At 41.4% G+C, this 24,424-nt stretch overlaps 1 protein-coding gene across 15 annotated transcripts in view; it reads left to right on the top strand.

Moving 5' to 3' along the window:
- The window catches only part of CADPS (calcium dependent secretion activator), a 475,617-nt gene that overhangs the window by 383,043 nt on the left and 68,150 nt on the right, over positions 1–24,424 (top strand). For 8 of the 15 annotated variants that reach the window (XM_042979336.1, XM_042979339.1, XM_042979337.1 and 5 more), the window contains 4 exons: positions 9,393–9,548; positions 13,358–13,505; positions 21,116–21,190; positions 22,081–22,164. In XM_042979336.1, coding sequence (XP_042835270.1) covers positions 9,393–9,548; positions 13,358–13,505; positions 21,116–21,190; positions 22,081–22,164 — 463 coding nt within the window. Of the gene's footprint in view, positions 1–5,858; positions 6,006–9,392; positions 9,549–13,357; positions 13,506–20,213; positions 20,229–21,115; positions 21,191–22,080; positions 22,165–24,424 lie in introns of all 15 variants that reach the window. The other 7 variants (XM_042979332.1, XM_042979331.1, XM_042979333.1 and 4 more) reach the window with 4 other exon arrangements.

Here is a 24,424-nt window from a genome sequence, read left to right as displayed (position 1 = left end):
GAAATGGCCGGCACAAAATGAAGGGTAAAAAGACCTTGGGACTTCCTTTTATGTGCTAACAATGAGTCTCTCTATACTTCCTATCACGTGAAGAGAAAGTACAAACTCTTTTTTTTTTTAACGTTTATTTATTTTTGAGACAGAGAGAGACAAAGCATGAACGGGGGAGGGTCAGAGAGAGGGAGACACAGAATCTGAAACAGGCTCCAGGCTCTGAGCTGTCAGCACAGAGCCCGATGCGGGGCTCGAACTCATGGACCGCGAGATCATGACCTGGGCCGAAGTCGGCCGCTTAACCGACTGAGCCACCCAGGCGCCCCGAGAAAGTACAAACTCTTATCTGACCACTAGTGAAGAAGCAGAGATTCATTTTCCTTTTCGTATTTTTTTCCCCAAGTAAAGAATGCTGTTTTTGGAATGTTTTATTATTATTATTATCATTATTATTATGCGTACTCAAGAACAAGAAACTGACTTAGGTAAATAGATTCAGTTTGTACAACCTTCTCTAATCTTACCACGTGTTCGTTTCTCCATTACACACAAACACAGACGCACGCACACACACACACACACATACACACACATACACACACAGACAATACATACACACAGCCTTTCCCTCAAATAATTGTTATATTCAAATAGCTCTGTTCTTCCATTTTTCAAAAGTTGTGATTACAGGCACCTGATTATAAGTAAAATGACTGAGAAATGCATTGTAAAGCTTACTGCAAGAGAAACTAGCATTCAAGTTATTAAAGAAAAGCAGCACTCTGAAAAGAAAATGCTACCGATATATTGAGTTTGCTAAAAACAGAAGTATTCTTTCTTCTTCAGATTTTCTTATTTCAAAATATAGACCTGCAAAATAAAGCAGAAATATAATCCTTTGAGCTTGATACAACTGAAGCTACTTGATAGAGTAACATGGCCAAGTTCTAGTGCCGCTTTTCTCTAGAAAGATGGCCTTCCATCTCTGCAAGGGAGAATGGGTTGCTGCATCTCTGTGTCCCTTAAGCCAGATAACCGTCATGATCAGCATCTCAATGCATTTGTGGAAAATGTTGTTGTACCATTTCTATAACCACAGCGGAAGGCCATCAGCCTGTCAAGAATAGGCTCAAGCTAGAGCCCATAGCGCCCTCATGGGTGTCCATTAGGAAAGGTCATAGGGCCATTGCTGGGAAGGTTGTCCCCAACTCTCCCTGCAGCCCTGAATATGAGCTTTTGGCTCTCACTGACGTTGGGCAGCCTTTCTACCAGCTCTTCAGAGTTGGCTCCTTGTTAGTCAAGTCATTGTGGCCTTTGGCATGGAAGCAAACTTAGAAAGCAAGTAATCCGAAGCTCCCCAGGACTACTATGTACCCACTCCACACCACCTTTTCCTTGACAGATCATGTCTCAATCTCCACTTAAACACCTCCAGGGAATCCACACTTCATGGTTACCCATTTAAGGTTAAAAGGGCTCTGAATGGTTGCTCTAGACACTATTTTTGACATATGCACACTGAAAAATCTGGGTTTCTCATTTCTCAGAATGCACTCTACCTCTCTCTGCCTGAGATGTATATATGAAAGGTGTTTTTTAAATAACCTCATTTTCCAGATTGTCAAAGATATCAATATCTTAATGAACTGTCAGACCAAAGGCACCTTAGCGACATGTAGGTGACCTGGGATGAAATACAAAAGTACTAGACTGAGAGGAGACTGAACCTTGGGCAAGTCAGATGACTTTCCTGAGCCTCACTATCCTCCTTTGTAAAACAAAGACTTTGAATACCCAAGACTTTTTCAAGCATTTTGGAAAATGTGATTTTCCATATTCACCCCATATCCACATTTGGTCACCAGCGCCTCCCTAGCACCTAGAACAGAGCCTGGGACACAATAGGTGCTCAATAAATATTTATTGACTGACATTTATTAAGGAACTATACAGCCTAGAAATTACAAGGATACAATAGAGAAACTGTGGGGATGAGAAAGAGAGAAAGATATAATCCCCTGGTCTGGGATCTCAATTTAGCTGGGTCTGAGCAACATACACACAAGAAAAATGACTTTAAATATTTACCAATGTAGAAGTAGCTTAACAAAGTGTGATGAAAGCATGGAATAGAGGGGAACAAATCTCAACTGAGGAGTCACAAAGGGAATGGCTTGGAGAGTAATATTTCCAGAGGGGTAAGTGCTGGGAAAGAGCATAAGCAAATGCAGAAATATGGGGGAAGTGGAAACGGTGAATGTTTGATTTTGGCCAGCATGGATTAGGAAGGAAGCAAGCTATGAGGTTGGAAAGTTGATTGGGAGGTTCTAAAAATCCCATGAAGTTTAGAACTTTATTCTCTAGGTCATACTTTTCAAACAGGGGCTTCATAGCTCCCAGACTGGTAAAAATTGGTTCTTGGCAGGGAAGAGGGGCAAAAAAATTTTTACTCTTGTTATGTATATGTGTAAAGCACAGGTCTACATACAGTTCATAAACAGATACACAGTACATTGGTGGTATGAAATTCTCACAGGGAAGGCAGTTGGGGGCCTGGTGGTGATAATGAATAAAAGGTTGGGAAACATCATTCTAAACTATAGGAAGGTATCAAAGAGTGCCCACACCCCAAGCCAGGGATTAGACCTAAGGATAATCATGGAGAAAGGCTTTAGTGTCCAGAGCACCAAAAGAAGACAAGATGTACTATGTGGATTCATGCAACAAATGGCTCATAAAGTGGAAGGCATTCTGAATCTCAAGTCTAACCCCATCCAGAAGTCTTTGAGAGAAGACCCAACCATATCCTCTCTGCATGGAGACACAGTCTTGATTAGAATTTATTCCAGAAGTAAGAGATGTCTCTACCTCTGGTTGTTCATCCATAGAAATGAGGCATGCACATTTGTGACATTTATCCATGTGAAAGAGAGAGAGCAGATGATATTTTTTTAATCCAGTGATCCAGGGACAGTCCCTTTGACCTGAATGGGAGCTACCCTTTTTTTTTTTTTTAGCAGAGTCCCTAAAATGAATGAGTCTAGTTTTTTCAAGGTTATTTTTTAGTAAATGCACCCAACACAGGGCTCAAACCCATGACCCTGAGATCAAGAGTTGCACACTCATCCAACTGAGCCAGACAGATGCCCCAGAATGAGTCTGATTTTTGACATATATCAGTTGTGATTACAATTCACACCTCTTATAGTATCCAGAGATGTCCCATTATGATTCTCACAGAGAGGCCTGTGATGGACTTGTTTTTAGGTAGTTACTAAAGGGCAATTTGTTATCCTCATCAGTGGCTCCTGGAGCCTGATCTGACCTGAGTGCTACTAGAAAATTCTCCCTTTTCTCATGTATATTATGCTTGGAATTGCCTCTTTGACTATTAATACAAGTTATTAATATCCAAGTGAAATATTAGTAACATTAATACGACACTATATTATTTTGCTGAATGCAGAAATATCAAGCATGTTTCAGTCTTTTAAAAGTAGAGCATTCTAGTATGTCACATGAAGGAAATGTTTCTACGAGTCCAGTGCAGTAGTCCAGCCAAAATGTCATATTTTACAAATACAATATGCTTTGATTAATATAAGTATTTTTTTCAAATTTGCATATGCAAAACAAAGCTCATTTCTAATTTGTGTACCCACCATCCGCTAATATGTTTAAATTAAGTTGCTTTTGCATACATCTGTATGTTATTCATTTCTAGCTACTTTTAATTTGCTTAGAATTGACATTTTAACTTGCCAGGCTGCCATCTCTAAAGATCTCCTAATTCCTTGATCATTATTCAGTGTGTGTATCATCTAATGATCACATTTGCTTATGTAGGCTTACACATGTCTTAATGGAAATCGCCAACGGTTTTGTTACATGGCAGTGTTTAAGTCTGAGAGCCACCAGGGACTGACTTCAGAGGCAGATTCTCCTGTTAAACAGAGAAGCATCGAGGAAGAAGTTCCACTGTTCCTTCTACCTAATAGTCATATTTAGCTACTCTTCTCTTGACCATTCCTAGAAGAGCACCCTTTCATGCCAAGTAAAGAAGCGAGTTTACTTTCCCAAAACGTGAAGTGCAGAGGACGAACCTGTGAGACAAACCTGTTTCCCTTAAGGAAAAGAACGCTAGGTTGATATTTTGCATTCTAGGTTTTTCCATCGGGATTGCCATTGTGAAAGAGTAACTTGTTTCTAGAGGGAGGCAGATGTCCTGACTCTCTGTGGGGCCCAGGACTTCTGACTTATCAGGAGGCTTGCCCCCAGGCAGCCCCAGTCCTTGCAAGGGTTCTGTTAGTCAAACACAGCTTGCCCAGGGCAGATCTGCTTTGGCAAAACTTGCTCTTCTGCAAGATCCAAAAAGAAACCCTCAACTCCTCTGCCAAAGTTCTGTCAACTCCACTTAAACAGGAAGGCTCCTCTCAGATGCAGAGTTAGGCTGGGCTCTACCGTGCCAGTGACTTTGGCTGGATGGAACACCCTTAAAATGCCACTACAGAGGCACACGGTGCCAGCTCGAAGAGCAGTAAATGCCACAGTCCCTCCACAGAGATACGGTTGACTTGAGTTGGGGATTTTGTTTTGTTTTATTTTCTCTCTTTATTCGTAAGGTCATCCGTCTCTCCTTCATCATGTCAGTTGATCAATCTCCGTTCAAAAAACAAGAAGCTGATGCAAGGTCACGTTTTTAACTCTCCATTAATTTTAACAGTTTGCAGAAAAACACGCTGCTCGGTGAACTTTCACACACTGAACATGCCCCTAATAATCACACAAAGAAACAGAACATCCCCAGTGCCCCCCAAACCCCTGCATTCTTTCTTCCAGTTTTTATCTCACTTCCAAGTGTGACCGCTCTAACACGAGGCCACATTTTTCTTTTTAGTTTTAGAGAGACAGAAAGTGAGTGGGGGAGAGGGGCAGAGAGAGAGAATCTCAAGCAGCTTCATGCTCAGCATGGAGCACGCTGTGGGGCTCAATCCCATGACCTTGGGATCGTGACCTGAGCTGAATCAAGAGTCAGACGCTCAACCAACTGAGCCACCCAGGTGCCCCATGAGGCCACGTTTCAAATCTACTTATGGTCCAAGAATTTAGAACTAGAGGTGAACTTTCTTTTCCTAGGTGTCTTTTTAGGTGTGTAAACATTTCTCCATTTTAATTGGACTTAGTTTGGGAGAGCAAGTTTCTTTAAGTGTTTTGTACAGTGACTCAAAGCTAATCCTTCTTCTTGGTACAATCCCTTCATCTTTGCTTTCAACTAGGACACCCCATGTCACATATACCTGTCTTCAGAAGTAACAGTTGGGAAGTATGCATTCAAGTGGGTCAATTTCCCATTCTGCCTTGGATCTAATATCTGACTTGAGAAATGTGCCTCCCTCAAAAATAATTTACGAATAAAAGTAAGAAAAGGAAAGTACGCCACCATTTGTATCGGTCTCAGTCACTTCCCCGGCAGCCCCCACCCCACCAATGCCAAGTATTCCATGCACTTCATGTTTTTAGTATCAGACAAGTTCTGGACTCTCACGGCAGTGCATTTGGGAACCAGAGCCCCCTCACAAAGGCATTTCTATAATGTGATCATTGTGTATAGGTGTCTGTGAGCTTTCACACTTTTAAGTCACTCTGTAGTTACTTTTTCCCATTAACTTTTGTCATTTCTCTCTGACTACTGAGCTGTACCACAACGCCCCATCCGTGAGCTGTCTTCTGAAGTGTGTGGCCTGCGTTTCCCCTGTTGTCTTGCTGTGAACTTGGCCAATTTATTTACAACTGTCATGTGCTTCTGCCGCATCTGCATTGTCACTGTGATGGTATTTTTTTCTTTCTGTCTGTTTCTTCCACAGGAGTTTAACCAGTAACCTACCCAATGTGAACCTACCCAATGTGAACCTTCCCAAAGTACCAAATCTACCAGTTAACATCCCTCTAGGCATCCCACAAATGCCTACTTTTTCGGCACCGTCATGGATGGCTGCTATATATGATGCTGAGTGTGTATTCAGTTCACATTAGATCTAATTTAAATTTAAGTGATCTTGGCATGGATATGTATTGTTTATTTCTATACATCCTATATAACAGAGATGGAGATGGATAATTAGACATATTTTGCTGATCATACGGAGACAATATTGTTTATTTCTGGCACACAGCGTGTTTGTAAGACGTTTGCTATATATACAGCACTAACAATTTGTCTTACGCCCACTGAACGCTTGAGGGCTACGTTTAACTTCCTGAATTCTTTTGCAAAAAGATTCTGCCCATGTTTTTTGTTGTTGTTGTTGTTGTTGTTTTTCTTTTTTAAATTAGAGTGCCGTGACTTTGGGAGTTATCCGTTCAAAAATAGTCCAAGAAACCTCTCTGATGGGCTGGCCAGTCCTCTCTGGCCTGATCCAAATCTAAGAGGGAAGCACACTTACCTAAAAGCTGGGGTTTTCTTTAAATAAAAAATTCCTAGAGTCTGTTTAAACCAAAAAGCATATTTCGGGTGTCAGCAAATGGCAGGATATAGTAACAGTATGTTCAGGGCTAAATGAAAACTTCTGAATGGATCAAGCCTTAGTAATGTATATGTTATGTAAAGATACTTTCCAAGGTCAAAATACAATATGGAGCATTGGGATCTAGGTAGCAAGAAGCTATCTAAATTTGAGAATGCAAGAGTCGAAAAACAGATAATTAAATTTTTTGGTAGCTGTATCATCTGTGGTCTGAGGATAGGACCATTCTTTACATTCATCCATACAAATGCCAGGAATGCATGGGGTTTGTTGTTGTTGTTTTTGTTTTTGTCTTTTTTTTTTTTTGGAGGCCTAGCCACCCCTTTAAAGGCAGCAGCTCAGAGGGTCAAGGTTATGCAGCCACTTCTAGCTTGGCAAGTGGCTCTCTTTTTTTTCCCTTTGCAGGAAGAAGATCCAACACCCCTAAATTCTATCTCAGAGAAATTAAAACCATGTGCATGATTTAATAAGTGAAATAGAGTTTAGTGATTCTATACCGTCCTTTGATCCTTTTCTTAGACCACAGCTAATTATAGGCCAGATAAGCTTTTTCTTGAAAGAATAAATTGGCACATTTTCAAAGGGAAGTGTTAGTATCAAAGGAATAAAAAATGATCTGAAACTGGCAGTGATGTTTTGAAATGTCGAAATCACATTTATCAAGATGGCCCTCAGCATTTTTATTTTTGCAATAATCCAGGTAGAAACTGGATGTTCAATGACCGCTCTACTTGGCTGCTTCAGAGTTGCCTAACATTTTTAAAAACCTATGTTCGTTCACAAGTTCACAATGCAATCATATGGTCAATGTGTCTGATTCTCTTTTAACGATGAACTAAGACCTCCAAAAATTTATACCTGAAAAAAAAAATCTTCTACAAAAAGTAAATCATATTCATGCTAAGATGACTCTATCAAAAGTTAGATTAGGTAGTATCTGTTAAAAATTAAAACATAAATATCTGAAAGCTTTTCTTACCTTCTTTTGTGCATGCTCCGTGGCATTGTTTCTGAAAAGATATGAATCAAGACATTGTAATAAAGCAGATAATGGTCTCCATTCAATTAATTAAGGCATGAGTGGGAACACATTTTGGTAACTGCTCAGCAATCAAAATAATCTTGGTGCTATTGCCTTAACATTAACAGTTTATCTTAAAAATAAAAAGAAAATATTCTTTTCCTCATGTCAAAACTTAATAATAAGCTCTTCAAAGAAAAAAAAAACCCAGAAGAATTTTTTGAAACTCTGAAACCAGATGGGTGTCAAAATGTTGTTGTAATAAATACCAATTATTGCATTCATATGTACTTAATGATTTAAAACATACAACCATGCAGTTCCAAAACGGGGTTTAGACTAGACCAAGTTGGGGTTTCTTTTTCCCAAGCATAGGATGGGGCAGGGGGAAGGCTGAACTTTCACGGAGAAACAATGCATTCCCCCACTTTTGAACAGTGCTTACGGCAGTATCTGAGTAGAAGGCGTAGATCCTCAATCGCTCACCAGGAAATGCCTGATTCTATATCTTTTCATAATTCCGGTTTCCTCCTTTGCCACCTTTCATTTTAAGGACGTGTTTCCATGTTACCTGCTCCTTCATGTCAGATACATCTACATACTGACCTCAGACTGGTCTGTCCTTGGAAACATTACCCTGTTGGTCCAGGCCGTAGGCTCCCTCTTGGCATGTTGGGAGTTTGCCCCCTCCCCACCCCACAGTAGCTGTGTATGCGTTTATGCACTAGCTATATTTCTCTCTGAAGCATTAATTCAATGCAGCTGGCATCTGTCACAATAGAAACACCCACTCTCATCTGTTTCTATAGACGATGTCAGAACAAGTGGTAATGCATGGTGTGTTGGACATTTTATAAATTACCGTGTTAGCATTAGTGGTATGCGAGGAAGGGGGGGTGGGTGGCCACCCCTCAGAGCTCCAAACGGGACTGTTACCAAAGAGAAAGCCAGCCAGAGAAGGGCAAGAGGGTGAGAGGCGGAGCATTTCCCATACACAGGCTTTCCGTGGATGCCCCAGGTAAAAGTTTCTTACACGTCATTGTACAGAAAGGAATCAAGACCAATTTCTCCATCTGTACAGGAGACTGGGTAAGGTGGTGCAACGGTAAAAGAGCTCAGGTCTTGAGCCCTAAAGCTTTGCCAATATCCCGTGTCCGCTCATCGCCCCCTCCCCCCACAACACCTCACCTCATCCTGGGGCTGTCTATGCAACAGGCTGGTCGATGATAATTGGAATAATAACCAAACTGAACAAGAATCTTGGACTCAAGGTATCCAGGTGTACTCGTCTTGATTTGAGTCACCCCAGTTTCTTTCCAGCTCTTCAAAAGAGAAAGCAGGTCCTCGCTCACCACTTTGTTAGCACTGTCCTTTTAAAACTGAAAGTCTTGTGCAATCTCCAAGAGACCTCCGCTCTGGAGGGGAGCTGGGGAAATGCATGAAACCCTGAATTTTAATAACTGCATGTTGCCATGTAGTTATTATCTGTTGAGACTTACTTCTCCCTCTGGTTCGTGGCCTTCATCTAAATCATCACATGTGTTAATGTGGTTATTAAAAGAAGGCTGATTTTTACCATACACCGTTCTCCTGGTCATGGTGGGGCAACACCTTTCCTCAGACTTCTCACTGGTCTGGAATGATTGGCCGAACAAAGCAGACTAAGTCATGTATGGTAAAACTCAAAATCTGCCGGTGGAGATTGCCCCCACCTCCACCGCCAACATGCGTCGTTTTGTATGTTGAAGCCACTGTTTGCCTTAAGCCTTCTAGCGCCTAGTCGTCTTTGTGTCAGCTTTTCCAGAACCCAAGGCCAGTGGGTGACTGTTGTTTTCTAATTTTTATCCTGCCAGTAATGGATCAGGCACTTCAGAAGATCTGTTCTGGAAACTTGATGCCCTTCAGACCTTCATTCGGGACTTGCACTGGCCCGAAGAAGAGTTTGGAAAGCACCTAGAACAACGGCTGAAGCTGATGGCAAGTGACATGATTGAATCTTGTGTCAAAAGGTAAGTCTAGTGGCTGGACAGGCTCTGCATGCCCTCTCCACTATCCTCTGACTCAGGGAATGGTAGGCGGCCACTCATTCGATTGGCCGCAATTTGGATTTTTGAGGGGAGAAGGCGATTGCTTGTCAAAGTCAGCCAGAGTGGTGGCCACCCAAGTCTAGCTCCTGTTCACCCACCCCACATCTGTCCCAAACCCAACACAATATGGCAGCCAGTTTCTTCACTTAGCTCCCTGAGGGAAGGATGCATGTGTGTTCTTATTCTGCTCTGTATCCCTGGTATCTAGCGGCATCTGACACAAAGTATTTACTTAATAAATATTTGTTAAAGGTACAAGTGTATGTGGGAGGGGACAACTAGATGAAATAAAGAGAAGTACACGTCATTCTGGAGCCGCCATATCCAGTTCAGGTAGTGGGAATCGAATGCCTTTTAAGAAACGTGAGCAAGACCTCAGCGACATCATTCGGTCTATATACACGAACTGAGCACTTCCTGTGTGCCAACTCTTAGTTGTCCTGCCCCAAATCTAACTAGATATCCATCAGGGGCCATTTTGATTTCCTACAAATTGCCTGTTTTGTCGCTGCAGCATATAGGATTGAGGTGAGCATGCGGCACTTAAAGCTCCCAGGTAGAATGTTCTGAGAAAGTGAAGAGAAGAAAACGAGAACAATATGCATCCATTCAGCAAAAATTGTTTAGCTCCTCCTATCTGCCAGGCACCGTGCTACATTCTTGGCATACCATCAAAGAATAAGACACCACAGCCCGTCCCTCCTGGAGTATCTATATCTGTGTATCAGACACAGAGATGAAATTCCTCTGGTTTAACATCGTTATCATCACCCTGTCTGTCCCCAGACACACATCCAAGTTCCTTTTCCAGTTCATAATTGTTCCATTATTCTTCCTCTATTCAAAACAAAAAGGAGAGACCACAAGCAGCCTAGGCCACTCCAGATCCCCAGATGTTGTGTCGTTTGGCTGATGGATCAGTTGTGGGTGACGGGGGCTGGGTTTGTCTGGGAGTGATCTGAGTTTTATATCTTAGAGGAAGAAAAGAGAAGTAATAGCATCAAAACTGGGAACCACAAGGGCAAAAGAACAGCACGGTCCTAGGCACGTGAGCATCTCAGCAAGAATGAGAAAAGGAGCCACATGCTGTGGGGAGTCTGGGCAGGTGTTTGATGGCACTTCTGGAAGCGTACAGTCCTGGAGACCCCATATTTTGTGTTTTATTCTTGTCTTTGCACTCTTAGAACCAAAGGCAGACCTACTGTTCAAACCCAAGGTCAAAATGTTTCCTGAGAATTTCAAATTCTGCCATTTCCTACATGGCCTCTATCGGTTTTAGGAAGAGCAACTCCTTTCGTGTGGCCAAAGCATTCCGCCAAAACCTTCTTGTGGGGCAGTTCCCCTGTGGTGAAAAATTCTCTCCTGATCTGTACTCAGGGCTACGGCACATTAGAATGAACACTTACCCACGTCCGGTCTGTGCACACGATTGTACAGAAAGATGTGCGCGCCCTTCTGAGAAGCCAGTCTTTGGAGTAGGGTAGGGAGACCACAGGAAGACATGTGGATGTGAAAGATGGACAGTGACTCCATCTTAACCCTTACTGCAAATCTCTGGGAAACAGCCACCCCAAGGAGTGTGGAGCACTCACAGGCAGGGAGTCTATCTGATTCTCTCTGAGCTCCTGGCCCTCCGGGTCCCAGCATCATGTTTGGTACATAGCTGTGAAGTAACCTTTCGTTAACAAAAGTTAGTCAACTGCACCTGCACATTGGCGATGGATGCTTAAATTTCTGGATGTCCCTTCCAATTAAGGCCCCAGACAAAAGCAGACAACTGCAAATGTAAGTGCAAATATCACCCCCCAACCTCCAGATGCAGAGGGTAAAATACGAAAAAGTCCTTGGATATTTGAAGACATAGAATCTACATGAGTAGAGCCTAGATCTTTGGCTTTCTTTCCTCTTTGGGACAGAATCGATGGCCCTCGTTTTAGAAGGACATCAACATAAGGACATGATTTCATAGATGCAAATATGCGACATCCAAAAGTTTCAATCAGGCGCTCTTCATGTCCAAGTTTCTAAGAAGTTTAAATCATTCATTCGATGGGCGTGACAGAGCCTGCAGTGTAGTCTATATCAGATACCGTATTTCACCAACACATTGCCCCCTAACCCTGCCCTCAAGGAGAATCACATAGATTCAGTGACTGCACCGTCCCTGGCACGTTGCTCTATGGAGCCCCGTAAGTCACATTAACTTTGCCTCTGGCTTCCCCCTTTGCACAGCCCCACCCTCCCAGGGCCGTGCACAGTTCTCCTGTGGAAACAGAAGCCGGTGACTTCCTTGTAAGGGAGCGATTTAGCACTTCCCCTTCTCAAATTGGGCCGGAACTGGCATGCAGGCCTCAGATCAGCACAGGGACCTGTCCAGCTCAGTCCCCATCAGACATCCTTTTCACAAAACCAGAAAAGGATGTATTTTCAGCGTAGCTTAAAATGATCATCATGATTAGAAAGCTACTTCAGTGCACCGAGCCTTTAGGAGCCAAGATACATTTATCTTTAACATGATCATATAATATATAGGAGTGTTTTAAGGTTTTTTTTTTTTTAAGTTTTTTTTCTTAAGAACTAGGCTTCCAACCTTAGAAATTATACTTGGCTTCCCTGCATGCACTCAGGGTGTGTTAGCAAGCTGGCATCCTTTCCCGAGCTAACTAGCTGTGTGGTCCTCCTATGCACTGTTAGAAAACTGCTACAAATACCTCCTAAAGCAATGCTTTCCTGGTGGCTGCATGATCTCCAGAACCTGACCGTGAACAATACTGAAAAGACACATTGGACGAAAGGAGCTTTAATAAAACCACTTACTAGCCAGGCGCTTTTCTTTCAAGACGTGTGATGATGTGACCCACTTCTCTAAAACCTTTTACAATATAACTGGTCCCCTTTACAATGCTGATACCAAGGATTAAATCTCACACCTGTATTACCAGCTGGCCACGGCAGACTAGGTTTTTCCTGGGAGCAGTAAGCACATTGCTGGGATCAGAATTTGACCTATGTCAAAATTATGTCACTCTAAGCTTTTACCATTACACAATTATTGAATTGGTAAGTATATTATGCCATTTTCACTTGTAAAAAATATATACTCATACTGCAGAATAATAGACATTGCAAACAAATATACTGGAAGTCCCCTGATATCACTCCTTCTAATTGAACTTTCCTCCCCAAAGTTACCTATCTTATTTTTTTAGTCCTTAAAGCCATATAATAATTGGATTTTTTTTTACTTCAGTCTCTTTCAAAACCAAAAGAAAAAAAAAACACCAAATGTCATTTAAGATTTTTCCCCCACCATGAGATTTTGAAGATTAGAAGCTGCTTTTTTGTTTTTTGTTTTTTTAATGAAGTGATTCAAGGTAGGCAGTTGCCAATGTGAGAGAAGTTACATATGCTATAATGCTATAATTGGGTTTTTGTTCATTCATTCATTCTCCTGCAATTAGGGTTCTCCATAGCATGTAAACTATAGACAGAAATACCCTGAGCTACAGGTGTTCCGTGTTCTGCCGAGAAAGGAAGGGTTTACGTGGCTGTCTCCGTGAATAGGCCTTCCTTAGTTGGGAAAGTCATTTTTAAAAGAACACATGTGAAGTCATTGTCGATTGAAACTGATTACAGCCTTCAATTTTCTTTTTCACTGACCTCTCAGAAAATGTCTCCTCCACCTGCCGCCACGAATGCTGAATTGGTCTTTTCCTACTTTGTTTTAATAGAACCAGGATTGCATTTGAAGTTAAGCTGCAAAAAACCAGTCGATCAACAGATTTTCGAGTCCCACAGTCAATATGCACCATGTTTAATGTTATGGTTGATGCCAAAGCTCAATCAACAAAACTTTGCAGCATGGAAATGGGCCAAGAGGTAAAAAAAAAAAAAAAAAAAAAAATACACATTTTCCCCCCTCCATTGATCATGTAAAAGAAAACTTCACAAATTCCTTCCATCTATACCAGTGTGCTAGTTTCAGAAATATTCTCTAACATTTGCGGATTAAGCTACAGATGAATGTGTGGTATCTGTTTGTTAAGTCAATTTCTAAGGCACGTGCTAATAAGAATGCCAGTCACTTGGAAGTGATTCTTGGCTGGAGTTGGAGTGGCCGTAAAGTTCCTTTAAGTCACGTGATGTGGGATGACCTTATTTATTAAGCTGGTATCTCCAATAGATCTGTTTGCCAGAGTGTAAGTCATTTTCACATTTGAAGTGCATTTTATCACTTGGAACATCTGGTCAGCAGGAGAGCTCGCTTCCTTGCATCAAGCAACTTCCAGGATATATAATGTTATTTCACCCTGCTACCCCAACCCCAGCCAGCAGGTTCTCAATTTTTAAGAAATGACAGACTTTCCAGTTTCCTTAGATTGAGCTGATTGTGACCAAAAGGTTAGTCCTTGCTAAGTTTCCAATTCCAAAGTGGTATTTAAAATGTAAAGGAGAAAGAAGCAGCTACTTGGGCTTGATTAAAGACTATCATGATCATTTTTCTCCGATGGCCTCAAGCCAGCTAGATATTCATATACCAATTTAGAATTAATTCAGAAACATTTCTGGCAACTCTCATGTTGTTGCCAATTGGCATAAATTGCTCCTAAATCAGATCTTTCGATACCAGCCTTACATGCTCAGAATTCTTACTAAATTATATTTGCTCCTTATTCGTTATTTATTTTCTCTTTCGGCACCTTCCATTTTTAAACGTGGGTTGGTGATATTCTCTTCCTGGCAAAATCATCTCCAACCTTCTTTCCCCACAAATCAGCTTCCTTAGCCACCCCTGTTAACTTTTGCTCCCAACTGACTTCCTTTTGAGGGACATTTCTTCGGGGGTTATGTTCTAGGCACTGGGGGCAAATGCAGTGGTTCTCAAAATTTCAGTGGGCATCAGACTCATTGAGAGAGCTTCTTAAAACCCAGATGGTTGGGTCTCACCCCAAGAGTTTCCAATAGGTCTGGAGTGTGACCCAAGAATTTGCATTTCTAACCAATTCCCCAGTGATGCTGATGCTGCTGGCTGGTCTGAAGACCACAGTTTGAGAGTCGTTGGTCTGGAGGCTTGGATCCAAGAAGGAGTTAGGATTAGGGGTCACACGTGAAGGACAGCCTCCTGAGGAAGGCTTGGGTTAGGCTCGTTAAGTCACTCAGCCTGTCTGAACTTCAGTTTTCTCATCTGTAAAATGATGGCCCTATTCTGATTTATTTCAGGCTATTTTGAGCTGCAGAATTGGTTCTTCAAACCTTACCAAAAAGGCCAGCATGTGAAACAAATAAGATTAGGGCTGCTCTGGATAAAGCAGAGGGCAGGGGGTCAAAGAATAGGGTCCTCGTGCTCAAACTACCGGCTTCCTTTCCACCTCTGCATTTCTTTGCTGCCCACCTGAATTCTCTTAGGCTTCACGGATCCCACTTGAAAAACCCTGCTTTTGGTGATTTCTCATGTTCATTCAGATCCCTTTGAGTTCAAACTTTCCAAAATTCTGTCCCTCATGAATTTTTCTCCCCTTGAGCTCCTTTTCTGAAAATTGAGATGTAATTCACATGCCATAAATTTCAGCCTTTTAAAGTATACAATTCAATAGTTTTTAGTATATTCACAAAGCTATGCAACCATAACAACTATCAGTTTTAGGACTCTTCCTTCACCCAAAAAGACACCTGACTTATTAATAATAGTTGCCCAACCCTCCCTCCCCAGCCCTGGGTAACCACCACTCTACTTTGTGTCTCTAAGACTTGCCTATTCTGAGCATTTCATATAAATGGAATCTCATGTGGCCTTTTGTGACCGGTTTCTTTCGTAGGACATTGTGTTTTCAAGACTCATGTTGTTGCAGGCATCAGCACTTTGTTCCTTTTTATACTGAATAATGTTTTATTACTTGGTTATGCCACATTATATCTACCAATTCATCAGTTGATAGGCTTTTGAGTTGTTTCTGCTTTTTAGCTACTACAACACTGCCATGAACATTCAATGTACAAGTTTTCATGTGGACCTATGATTTCAATGGTCTTGAATATCTACCTAGAATTGAGATTCCTGGGTCATGTGGTCTGTCTTATTATAGCCATCCTAGTGTGTGTGCAGTGGTATCTCACTGTGGTTTTGATTTGCAGTGATGTTGGTCATACTTTTATGTGCCTACTGACCGCTTGTGTATCTCCTTTGAAGAAATATCTGTTCAAATCCTTTGCCCATTTAAAAAATTAAATTCTTTTTATTGTTTAGTTGCTAGAGTTCTTTATGTATTGTGGACGCTAGACCATTATCGTACATAGGATTTGCAACTCTTTTCTCTGGTTCTGCCAATTGCCTTTTTCACATTCTTGGTAGTATCCTTTAAAACACAGTAGTTTTGTTTTTGTTTTGTTTTGTTTTAAGTTTGATGGAGTCCCATTTATCTCTTTCCCCTTGGAGCTTCCTGAGATGTCCATTTCAACTGAGTTTCACAAGGACGACACCATTCCAGGATGAGAAGGGTTGTTGCACTAGACTGGCCTCCTTTTCCCTCAGCAGCTCTTATGACTTCAGATCAACTCAGTTGTGGCCACATGTAAAGAACTGCACATACCTGGCCAGATGCTAAGTAATCCTTCCAAATAAGCCAAGTCACTCTGAGCTTATCTCCTTTTTTTTTTTTTTGAACTGGGGCTTGGGGACAGTAGTGTATGTTGGAGGGCAGGGGTTGTTGTCACAGGCTCCATTGAAAATTTGATGAAATTTATGGAACCAATTCCCAGGGGAAAAAATACTTTCACACAATTTCACATTTCAGGGGGCATGACGACCTTGTTAGGTCTAACCGTAGACCCCAGTTGGAGATATATGATAAAAAATAGCAAGTAGGTTTTGTCACAAGGGGACCCTGTTCTTACCATTGCCACTAATCACTTCTGTGCTACAGTAAAATGACCTTGGCTTAACCTTGGAGTCTTGGTTTTCTTGAAGAACAAGTTGTCCGGTGGCTTAATAAGTACATCTTATGGGTGCTATACGTTAGCTGCCAAACTCTGTGACCTTGATCAAGTCCCTTACTGTTACAACCTAACTGTCATCATTTATCAAATGAAAGATATAGCATACAACCCACAGCCTTTGAGAGATATGTAGCTCGTAAAAGCTGAGGATAAAGCTCCCTAATTTCTGGATGTCAGATTAGAACGTTGTCTGGGATAAGCTCAAACAGTAACATTTTTGAGGTTAAACAGCAGCACCTACTTCTTCCGGGATAGTATTCTATTTGATAAAGTAGAAAACACATCATGTATCCCTTTCAAACAATTCAACATTCTTTTTTTATGAAAACAATAACTGAGGCTGGTTAACACTTCCTATTTTTTCTGAACCCCCACATCCCCCCCTCCAAGACCAAATGATCTTTATTAAGGGCTCATCCAATACTGCATTCTAGTCTCTGGCTCTTATCCTAAGACTCAGTTTCCCAGACCATTCTAGAGACCTGCTATGCCATTTCTCCTTAGTATAATTGAATCAGAGACACCTAAGTGACCAGCTCATGGGACTAGAGGGCTCTGCTGACCTTAGAATACCAAATGACCGAGAATAGTGTGAACGAAGCCAGATACCATTTTCAGTATATCTATACTTCCTCTGAGACCTTGCCTGTGACCTTGAGTAGAACTTCAATGGGAAGTCTCATGCAAATAGCCTCTCCTTAATTTTTCTCACTTTGCAGGATTGGGATATTCATCTCCAAAGTCACCGGAATTATAAAAATGATATTGGCCAAAGATGACTGGAAATTGGGAGAACAGACAGAAAGTTCAATGTTTTTGTGTAGTTTTCACTTTGTGAGTTTGGGATATTAAGCTCACATTCCAGATCTAGTTATAATACCTGCTTCCACCTGTATTCCAACTCCCTCAAAGTGTTTTAGACTAGTGACTTGGCCAGGTGATACAGTATCCTCCAATTTTAAGATCACTTCCTTAATTTCATCACCAGGGTAAAGTCTCATCTAAAAACAGCTGTTGAAGCATTTGTTAACCATACTTTTCCATCTTAAATATTTATTTTTTCATTAAAATTTTCAAAGCACCAGTAGAAAGGAAATTGTGTATTAAATAGTTTCTCACTTGGTCTAGTGTGTTTTCATCTCATTTCCAAGGTCAGATGGTCTTAACAGAAAGACAACATACACACAATCTGTTCCATGACAAGGCAAAATGTGCAGTACAGGAAGTCAAGTGGAATGATTTTTACAAAGTGATTGTGAATTTGCAGCAGCCTAGCTCATCAGAAGCAGAAGTGAACTCCAAACTTTCCATACCATTGAAGATTAGTGGTTCCCTTGGTATTATCATGATCTAGTGCCCCAGAATATAACTTATGGGTATTATCATTATTATTATTACTAGGGTAAAGCCAATCCAATGATGCCAGGAGAGGGAACTGGAAAGTGCAAAAATAGGAAGGATCCCTCTTTGTACCCATATTGGGATGAAGACTTCAAGAGACTTTGTGACAAGATAATCTTATTGTGGGGATGGTAATTAAAAGATGCCCCAGTGGTATTTATTCCCCTTCACGGAGCTTCACATCTTCGTGGAACAGATAATCTCCCCAGAAAGAGCAGGATGAAGTGCTCACTATTGCCCTGGAAAAGCTGGTTAATCAATAAGTTTGGGGAGAATTTGGTAAAAAGAAATGCGTGCATTTTGTACTTACTTGTATAAAAATGGGGACTGCTTTGATATCCAGCCCTTTAGTGCATGTTAAGCAGAGCGCATATGACCCTGGTGGACTTTCTTTCCCAAACTAAGTTTTGTTTATTTATCAAAACAACCTTTTCATAACGGGGGGGGGGGACGTAGACAGGAGTAACGATAACAGTATTTGTACAGAGTGAAGGGGAGAGACAGTGGAATTCTCTGCAGGGAGGTCAGGGCAAGTTTGTCATGGAAAAATTGAAGGCGAGAGGAGGTTCCAAACACCCACCATGTCTCCATATACTTTAGTGTGGACTCCTTCCAGAATGAAAAGGTTTGAGGTTCCCCCACCTGTGAAGAGAAAGCGTATTTGCTTTTCAAGAAAAAAAATGGCATTACTAACACCTCAGACCATGAGCCTGTATCTCTCCCGGTACATGGTCTCTGCTCACCATGTCAGCCAAGTGTTCCAAGAGAACGTTTCTATTCTCAGTGATGTTCTTTGCTGGGTTAGAAGCCCCCCGCTTCATATTTCAGATTGTATTATTTTGCCTACAACTTGCTTTTCTGAGTTAGTTAAATCTCATAATTAATAAACGTGGATCACTTATAGTAATCCAAAGAAAATCAAGCAGAGTGAGACAGTCACATGAGGAGGAAAGTAAGCATGTGATACTGGATCTTATCTCAAGACCTAAAAATGAATTTGGAGCCCTGTCAATATTCCTGAATTCTTTTGCTCTGACATCTTTCTTTGTGTTTCTAGCACAGAATTCTGCAGATAGTTTTTTGCATTCAGCTTCAGGTTTATGCCACTTACTAGTAAATCCCTTCATGAAGCTAGCGGGAGAGCCAGCGTGGGTCCTGATTTCATCAGGGCTATGCAACATGGACCCTTTTTGCTTTATTGTTTTTCCTCTAATCAGCTGAAAGGGAATGAAAATGAGAGAGTTGAGCAATAAGGACCATATCTCCCTACCTTGGCCTCTACTTTATGAAATTGAACAAATAGTATTGGAGTTGCAATCATAGTTATGACATGTTTTCACAGCTTAGACCCTCACTTGACCTTCAAAATAGATCTCTGAGGGGCACCTTGGTGGCTCTGTCAGTTGAGCATCTGACTTCAGCCCAGGTCATGATCTCACTGTCCCGAGTTCAAGCCCTGAGTTGGACTCTGTGCTATCAGCACAGAGCCTGGAGCCTGTTTCTGATTCTGTGTCTTCCTCTCCGTATCTGCCACTCTCCCGTTCATGCTCTGTCTCTCTCTCTCTCTGTCTCTCTCTGTCTCTCTCTCTCTCTCTCTCTCTCTCACACACACACACACACACACACACACACACACACAAATAAATAAACATTAAAAAAATAGATCTCTGAATCTGAGAGCAGAACTGCCAGGAAATGTCTTTTAAATAGTAATAATAAATAATAAATAAAAGAACAGACCTGCTAAATATCTTTAAACAGGGTTTGCTTCATTCTCTTTCCAAGATCAGTGTCCGTACTTGATTCTCCTTCTACCTCCCACATGGGCTGCGACCAGTTAGTGGTATTAATCTGTTCTTTTACAGATGAGGAAACTGAACTACATTTTCTTAGGCTACGTGATTTCCCAACTTTGCACTGGGACTTTATCTAGGTCTTCCAATTACAAACAAAATTCCCCTGTGACTTTTAATGAACTAACTGAATTCATATCCCTTCACTCACTTTCATTAATTCTGATTGCCAGTTATCAGAATATCAAACCACGTTCCCGTGGCTTATTATTTCTGTATGTTTTCATAGCTTTTTGAATGGTTTGCTTAATTTTCATTTTCTCATGTGTCCTTTTGTCCTAATCTTTATTTGCACTGTTCCTTTTTTTTTTCTATTCCTAATTAATCATCCTTCTGAAAGTTTGCTAAAGAGTGGGTAAGTGCATTTTCCTTTCCAAATAGCAGTGCTTTGCATTGTTATTTTTTATTAAGGAATATGGAATAATTCGAATGGATACTAAAATGATCTAATAAATGTCAAGGAACTGGCATACAGTATTTTCTGTTGAAATCGCTTTTCCTTTTTTCCTGGCATTTACAGCAGATTTTTGTTTGTGTGGGGGTTTGTTTTCACATTACTATTTAAATTTAATCGACAGCGGCCGTTAGAGAAATTGAAAAACTTAACAGGAGTCTTAGCAGAGGCTCTAAACCTGGATCTCTGTATCCATGAATGGAGAAAATGAGTGGCTGTCACAAGGGCTCAGAAAAAACAAAACAAACAAACAAAAAACAAAACAAAAAACGTTGCCTCCACACTGAGTCAATATCTAGAGAACCAGTGGGCTCTGAGGCGTTAACCCCAAGTATCAGAGGGTTTTAGAACAGTTTTTGCGAAATCCATCACAGTGTCTTGGTCAAATTCTGAGTCACATCCCCCGGCAGTTTTCCAAAGATAACTTTTCATCCCCTGTATTAAATTGTTGTGCTATCTTATTTTGTAAGTTCCAGATCAATACACTGCTAGGCCATGAAGCCATTCCGTGCGTGCTGTCTGTAATCGTGTGTATGTATCTACACATATCAAAGCCATCCAAAGCCTTGGGTGAGCAACCATGTGGCTGGTAATTTTTTTTAAGAGCTTCAGATCTCTCTTCATCAAAGACCTGGAGTCAGAATCTTACGGCTGCGTCTGGGGCTATGGAAATGAACTGGGTCTACGGGCCAGGCTTGCTTTATAAATTGTGTTGTCTAAAAATTACTGATGGATGCAATGCCCTCACCTCCCAAACATGCTAATATTTGTCTTTCTGTGTTCCTCAGCATCAATACCATTCAAAAATAGATGAACTAATTGAAGAAGCTGTTAAAGAAATGATAACACTCTTGGTTGCAAAGGTAACCTTCAGCTTCAGGTGAAATGTTTCATTGCGAACATTGCTTTGTTAGATCTGCATTCCCATTAAAATGTAACACGTTAAAAAGTTCAGCTGGATACTTGTGTTTCTCAGGAAACAAGATCGTACATCACCCAGGCTCAAGTCAGAATGATTTTTTCTGATGATTGCAAGCCGCGTGAAGATGAATTGATGAAGTGGCGTGTGTTAACTTAATAAGAAATTGTCCCCCGACTAGGTTATAGGAAAAGTGTTTGTTTTGTTTTGCAGCGCTGACAAAGTTAGATTTTAAATACAGAAAGTTAAACGGTAATAAGGAATTCTGCCATCCTGAAAACCCCCTTTTCCCTCGTTTCTCATGCAGTGAGAGTCATAATAAAACATAAAAGTCAGATAAAGCTATTTCAGTCACCCTCATGAATTATAGAATTTTAACTAAGTAATGCTGAATGGGAAGACATTTATATTTGCCAGTGCTAAACTTCTGTTTCCCCCAAATTACTGATAAAATACAAATAAAAATAGATTGGATTAAATGTAGTGCTAATATGTAACGTAAAAACTGCTTTGCGCAGTTTTGGATTTTGAAAAGTGCATTTAATATTATCGCATGCTGTATGCAACTCAATAATATTTTGTCACTTTGTACTTCTGTAACACTCTGTATTTGCAATCACATAATAATGAAGAGAAAGCCGGATAAGTCAAATATTTCTCTGTGAAAGCAATCTATTCCTCTCCCCAAAAGCGGGAATCAAATAATATTTTAGAACGCAAAAGCAAGTGAGGTCATTGCTAGTCTCTGGCTGGTTGGGAATGTTGCTCCTTAGTGTGAACAGTTAGAGTTTGAAATAATATATATATATATCTATTTTTTTGCTGTTTTACTAGTTCGTTACTATCTTGGAAGGAGTACTGGCAAAATTATCCAGATATGACGAAGGGACTTTGTTTTCTTCTTTTTTGTCATTTACCGTAAGTAAAGAGCTTCTTCCTTGCCTGGTTTTTGTTTTAGTGTGGGTTTGGGTTTTGGTTTAGGGGAGGGGTGTCGATGTGTCATTTTGGTGTCGGTTTGTGTGTGCATGTGAATTAAGGTCAGCTACCAATATAACATGACAATAAGCAGGATCCTTTCATAACTGCAGGTAATCCAAAATCATTTCTTTCACTTGAGAATGCACAATATGTATGTATGTATATGCATGTACACACACATACACATACACATACGTCTCCATATGTATACATCCAAAAGAGAGTTGCTGGCCCGAGCCCGAGTTAGTTATCTCAGGAAAATCACTTAATGTTTCTGGGTCACCACTTGCCCGTCTGTAAAATTTAAACGTTGCAAATAGAGACCTACAGGTCAGACAGAGCTTTCGAATACGTCTTATTTGGTCCTCACTGGGTCAGGTACACTTTTCCTAACTGAATTAGTTGCCTATATTTACAATGTGGGAGGATTCACAGCGATGTCCATCTTCCAGGCTTTCTTTGTAAAAGGGACACTTAACAGCTCTGAGCATCTCAGACCAGTGGTCTGCTGGCCACTGCGGGCCCCATTGACCAGACGGTCGTTTGCCAGTTTCCTGTAGCACCTGGCTGTTTCGCTCATTTGTGTACCTGCCTGGGCTTGGGAACACTGGAGTGTTCCCAACCTCCAGAGGTTCCCAACCTCTGAAGCACATGACTGGGTCCGTACAGATTGTGAGGGGCTCTAATTCTGCGCCAGGATCGGGCATGGGCATAGAAGTGAGTTTGGCTGTGGGCGGAAGCCAGCCTCATTCTCTGCAGGTCAATGACCAATGGAGATGGTCACCGTAAAGGGGCTGCTTTGGGGGCCTTGTTCTCCCACCTTCTGTGCTCGGTGGTGATGACAACTGTATCTTTTCTTGACGTTTCTGATAGCTGGGTTTTTGCTTGCTCTGAGGCCAGCTGTTGTCCTCTGACATAAGAAAGGCAATCAATTTAAGACCTACTATCCCTGCGTCTTTAAAACAGCATTAATGGATGAAGAATCTCCTAGAAAGGCATTGAATGCCAAGACGAGGCCCAGCATGGGGTAGGAGGTAGCATATCATCATCATCTTTGGGATCTGGCAGAATCGGCTTCAAATCCTGTTGCCAGGATTAACCAGCTATGTGATCTTGAGTAGCTGTCTCATCCTCTCCGAGTCTCAGTTGTGCTTTGGGTTTGCTTTTGGCCTTGGGGAGGGGCACTATTATATAATTTTGGTTTTGGTGTTGGCATATGTGTGTTAATTATGGCCAACTACCATGAGGTATGAGAGTGAGGAGTGGATAACATCTGCTGGGATGAGCTGTTGGGGAGATAATAATGTAAGTGAAGAGTCTAGCATAGTCCTAGCACGAAGTAAGTTCTCAACAAATGGGGGCTACTTTTAATAAAAGATGATAAAACATGATTATTATACAGTGGAAACAAACATGCACACAAGTTCTTCCTAAATATGCCTTACATTGGTATTTCCCGCGCATTAGATTTTCTGGGAATTAAGGGACAGGTAGACAGAAGACATTTAAAATAATTCTAGATAGTATCCATGTATCCACATATCCAGGATATTTTACTTAGCAGCTCTCAACTTCCCACGTGTAAGGAATGAACTCAACCCCAGAAGTGTGGTGGCCCCAGTTCCCAGAATCTAGTGGTAACGGTGGGGCGGGCCAGAGGATGGTAACAACAGGAAATCTACCCAATATCACTCCGTAGAACCACCCACAATGTGTCACAGCTGAAAGGATACCTATCCGGCCACTCCTTTGACAAACAAACAACAGCAACAACAAAAACAAGGCCCAGAGAGGGGAAGTAATTTGCCTAAGGTCACACAGCGATGGGCAGAGTGGAGACAGGGATCCAGGTCTTCTGCCAGCTCCCCCCGTGCCCCCCCCACCCCCCACCATTGAAGAACTTCCTGGAGAGAGTGGGATTCAGCTGGCAGTTGCCTTAGCACTGGAAGGCAGATGGGCAGATGAGTGGGAAATATTCGATAATCTTTCATCCCTCAGTGAAGTCATGGAAATGGTGGAAAGAGGCAGAATTCTTCTGGAAAACATTCCCCTGACACCCACAAAAGCTTTCACTTTCTTTGAGTCTTCATTTCGAGCAAGTGTTTTTACCGCCCTGGACTCGAACCAGTGCAAACCGGGAAAGCCCCTCTGCTCTTCATGGAGCAGAACTCAGCCCATCCGTTAGGCCCCACCCTAATGA

Source organism: Panthera tigris, chromosome A2 (assembly GCF_018350195.1).
Source record: "Panthera tigris isolate Pti1 chromosome A2, P.tigris_Pti1_mat1.1, whole genome shotgun sequence".
Classification (NCBI taxonomy): domain Eukaryota; kingdom Metazoa; phylum Chordata; class Mammalia; order Carnivora; family Felidae; genus Panthera; species Panthera tigris.
The sequence above is the reverse complement of the archived record's forward strand: the minus strand, read 5'-3'. Positions and strand labels throughout refer to the sequence as shown.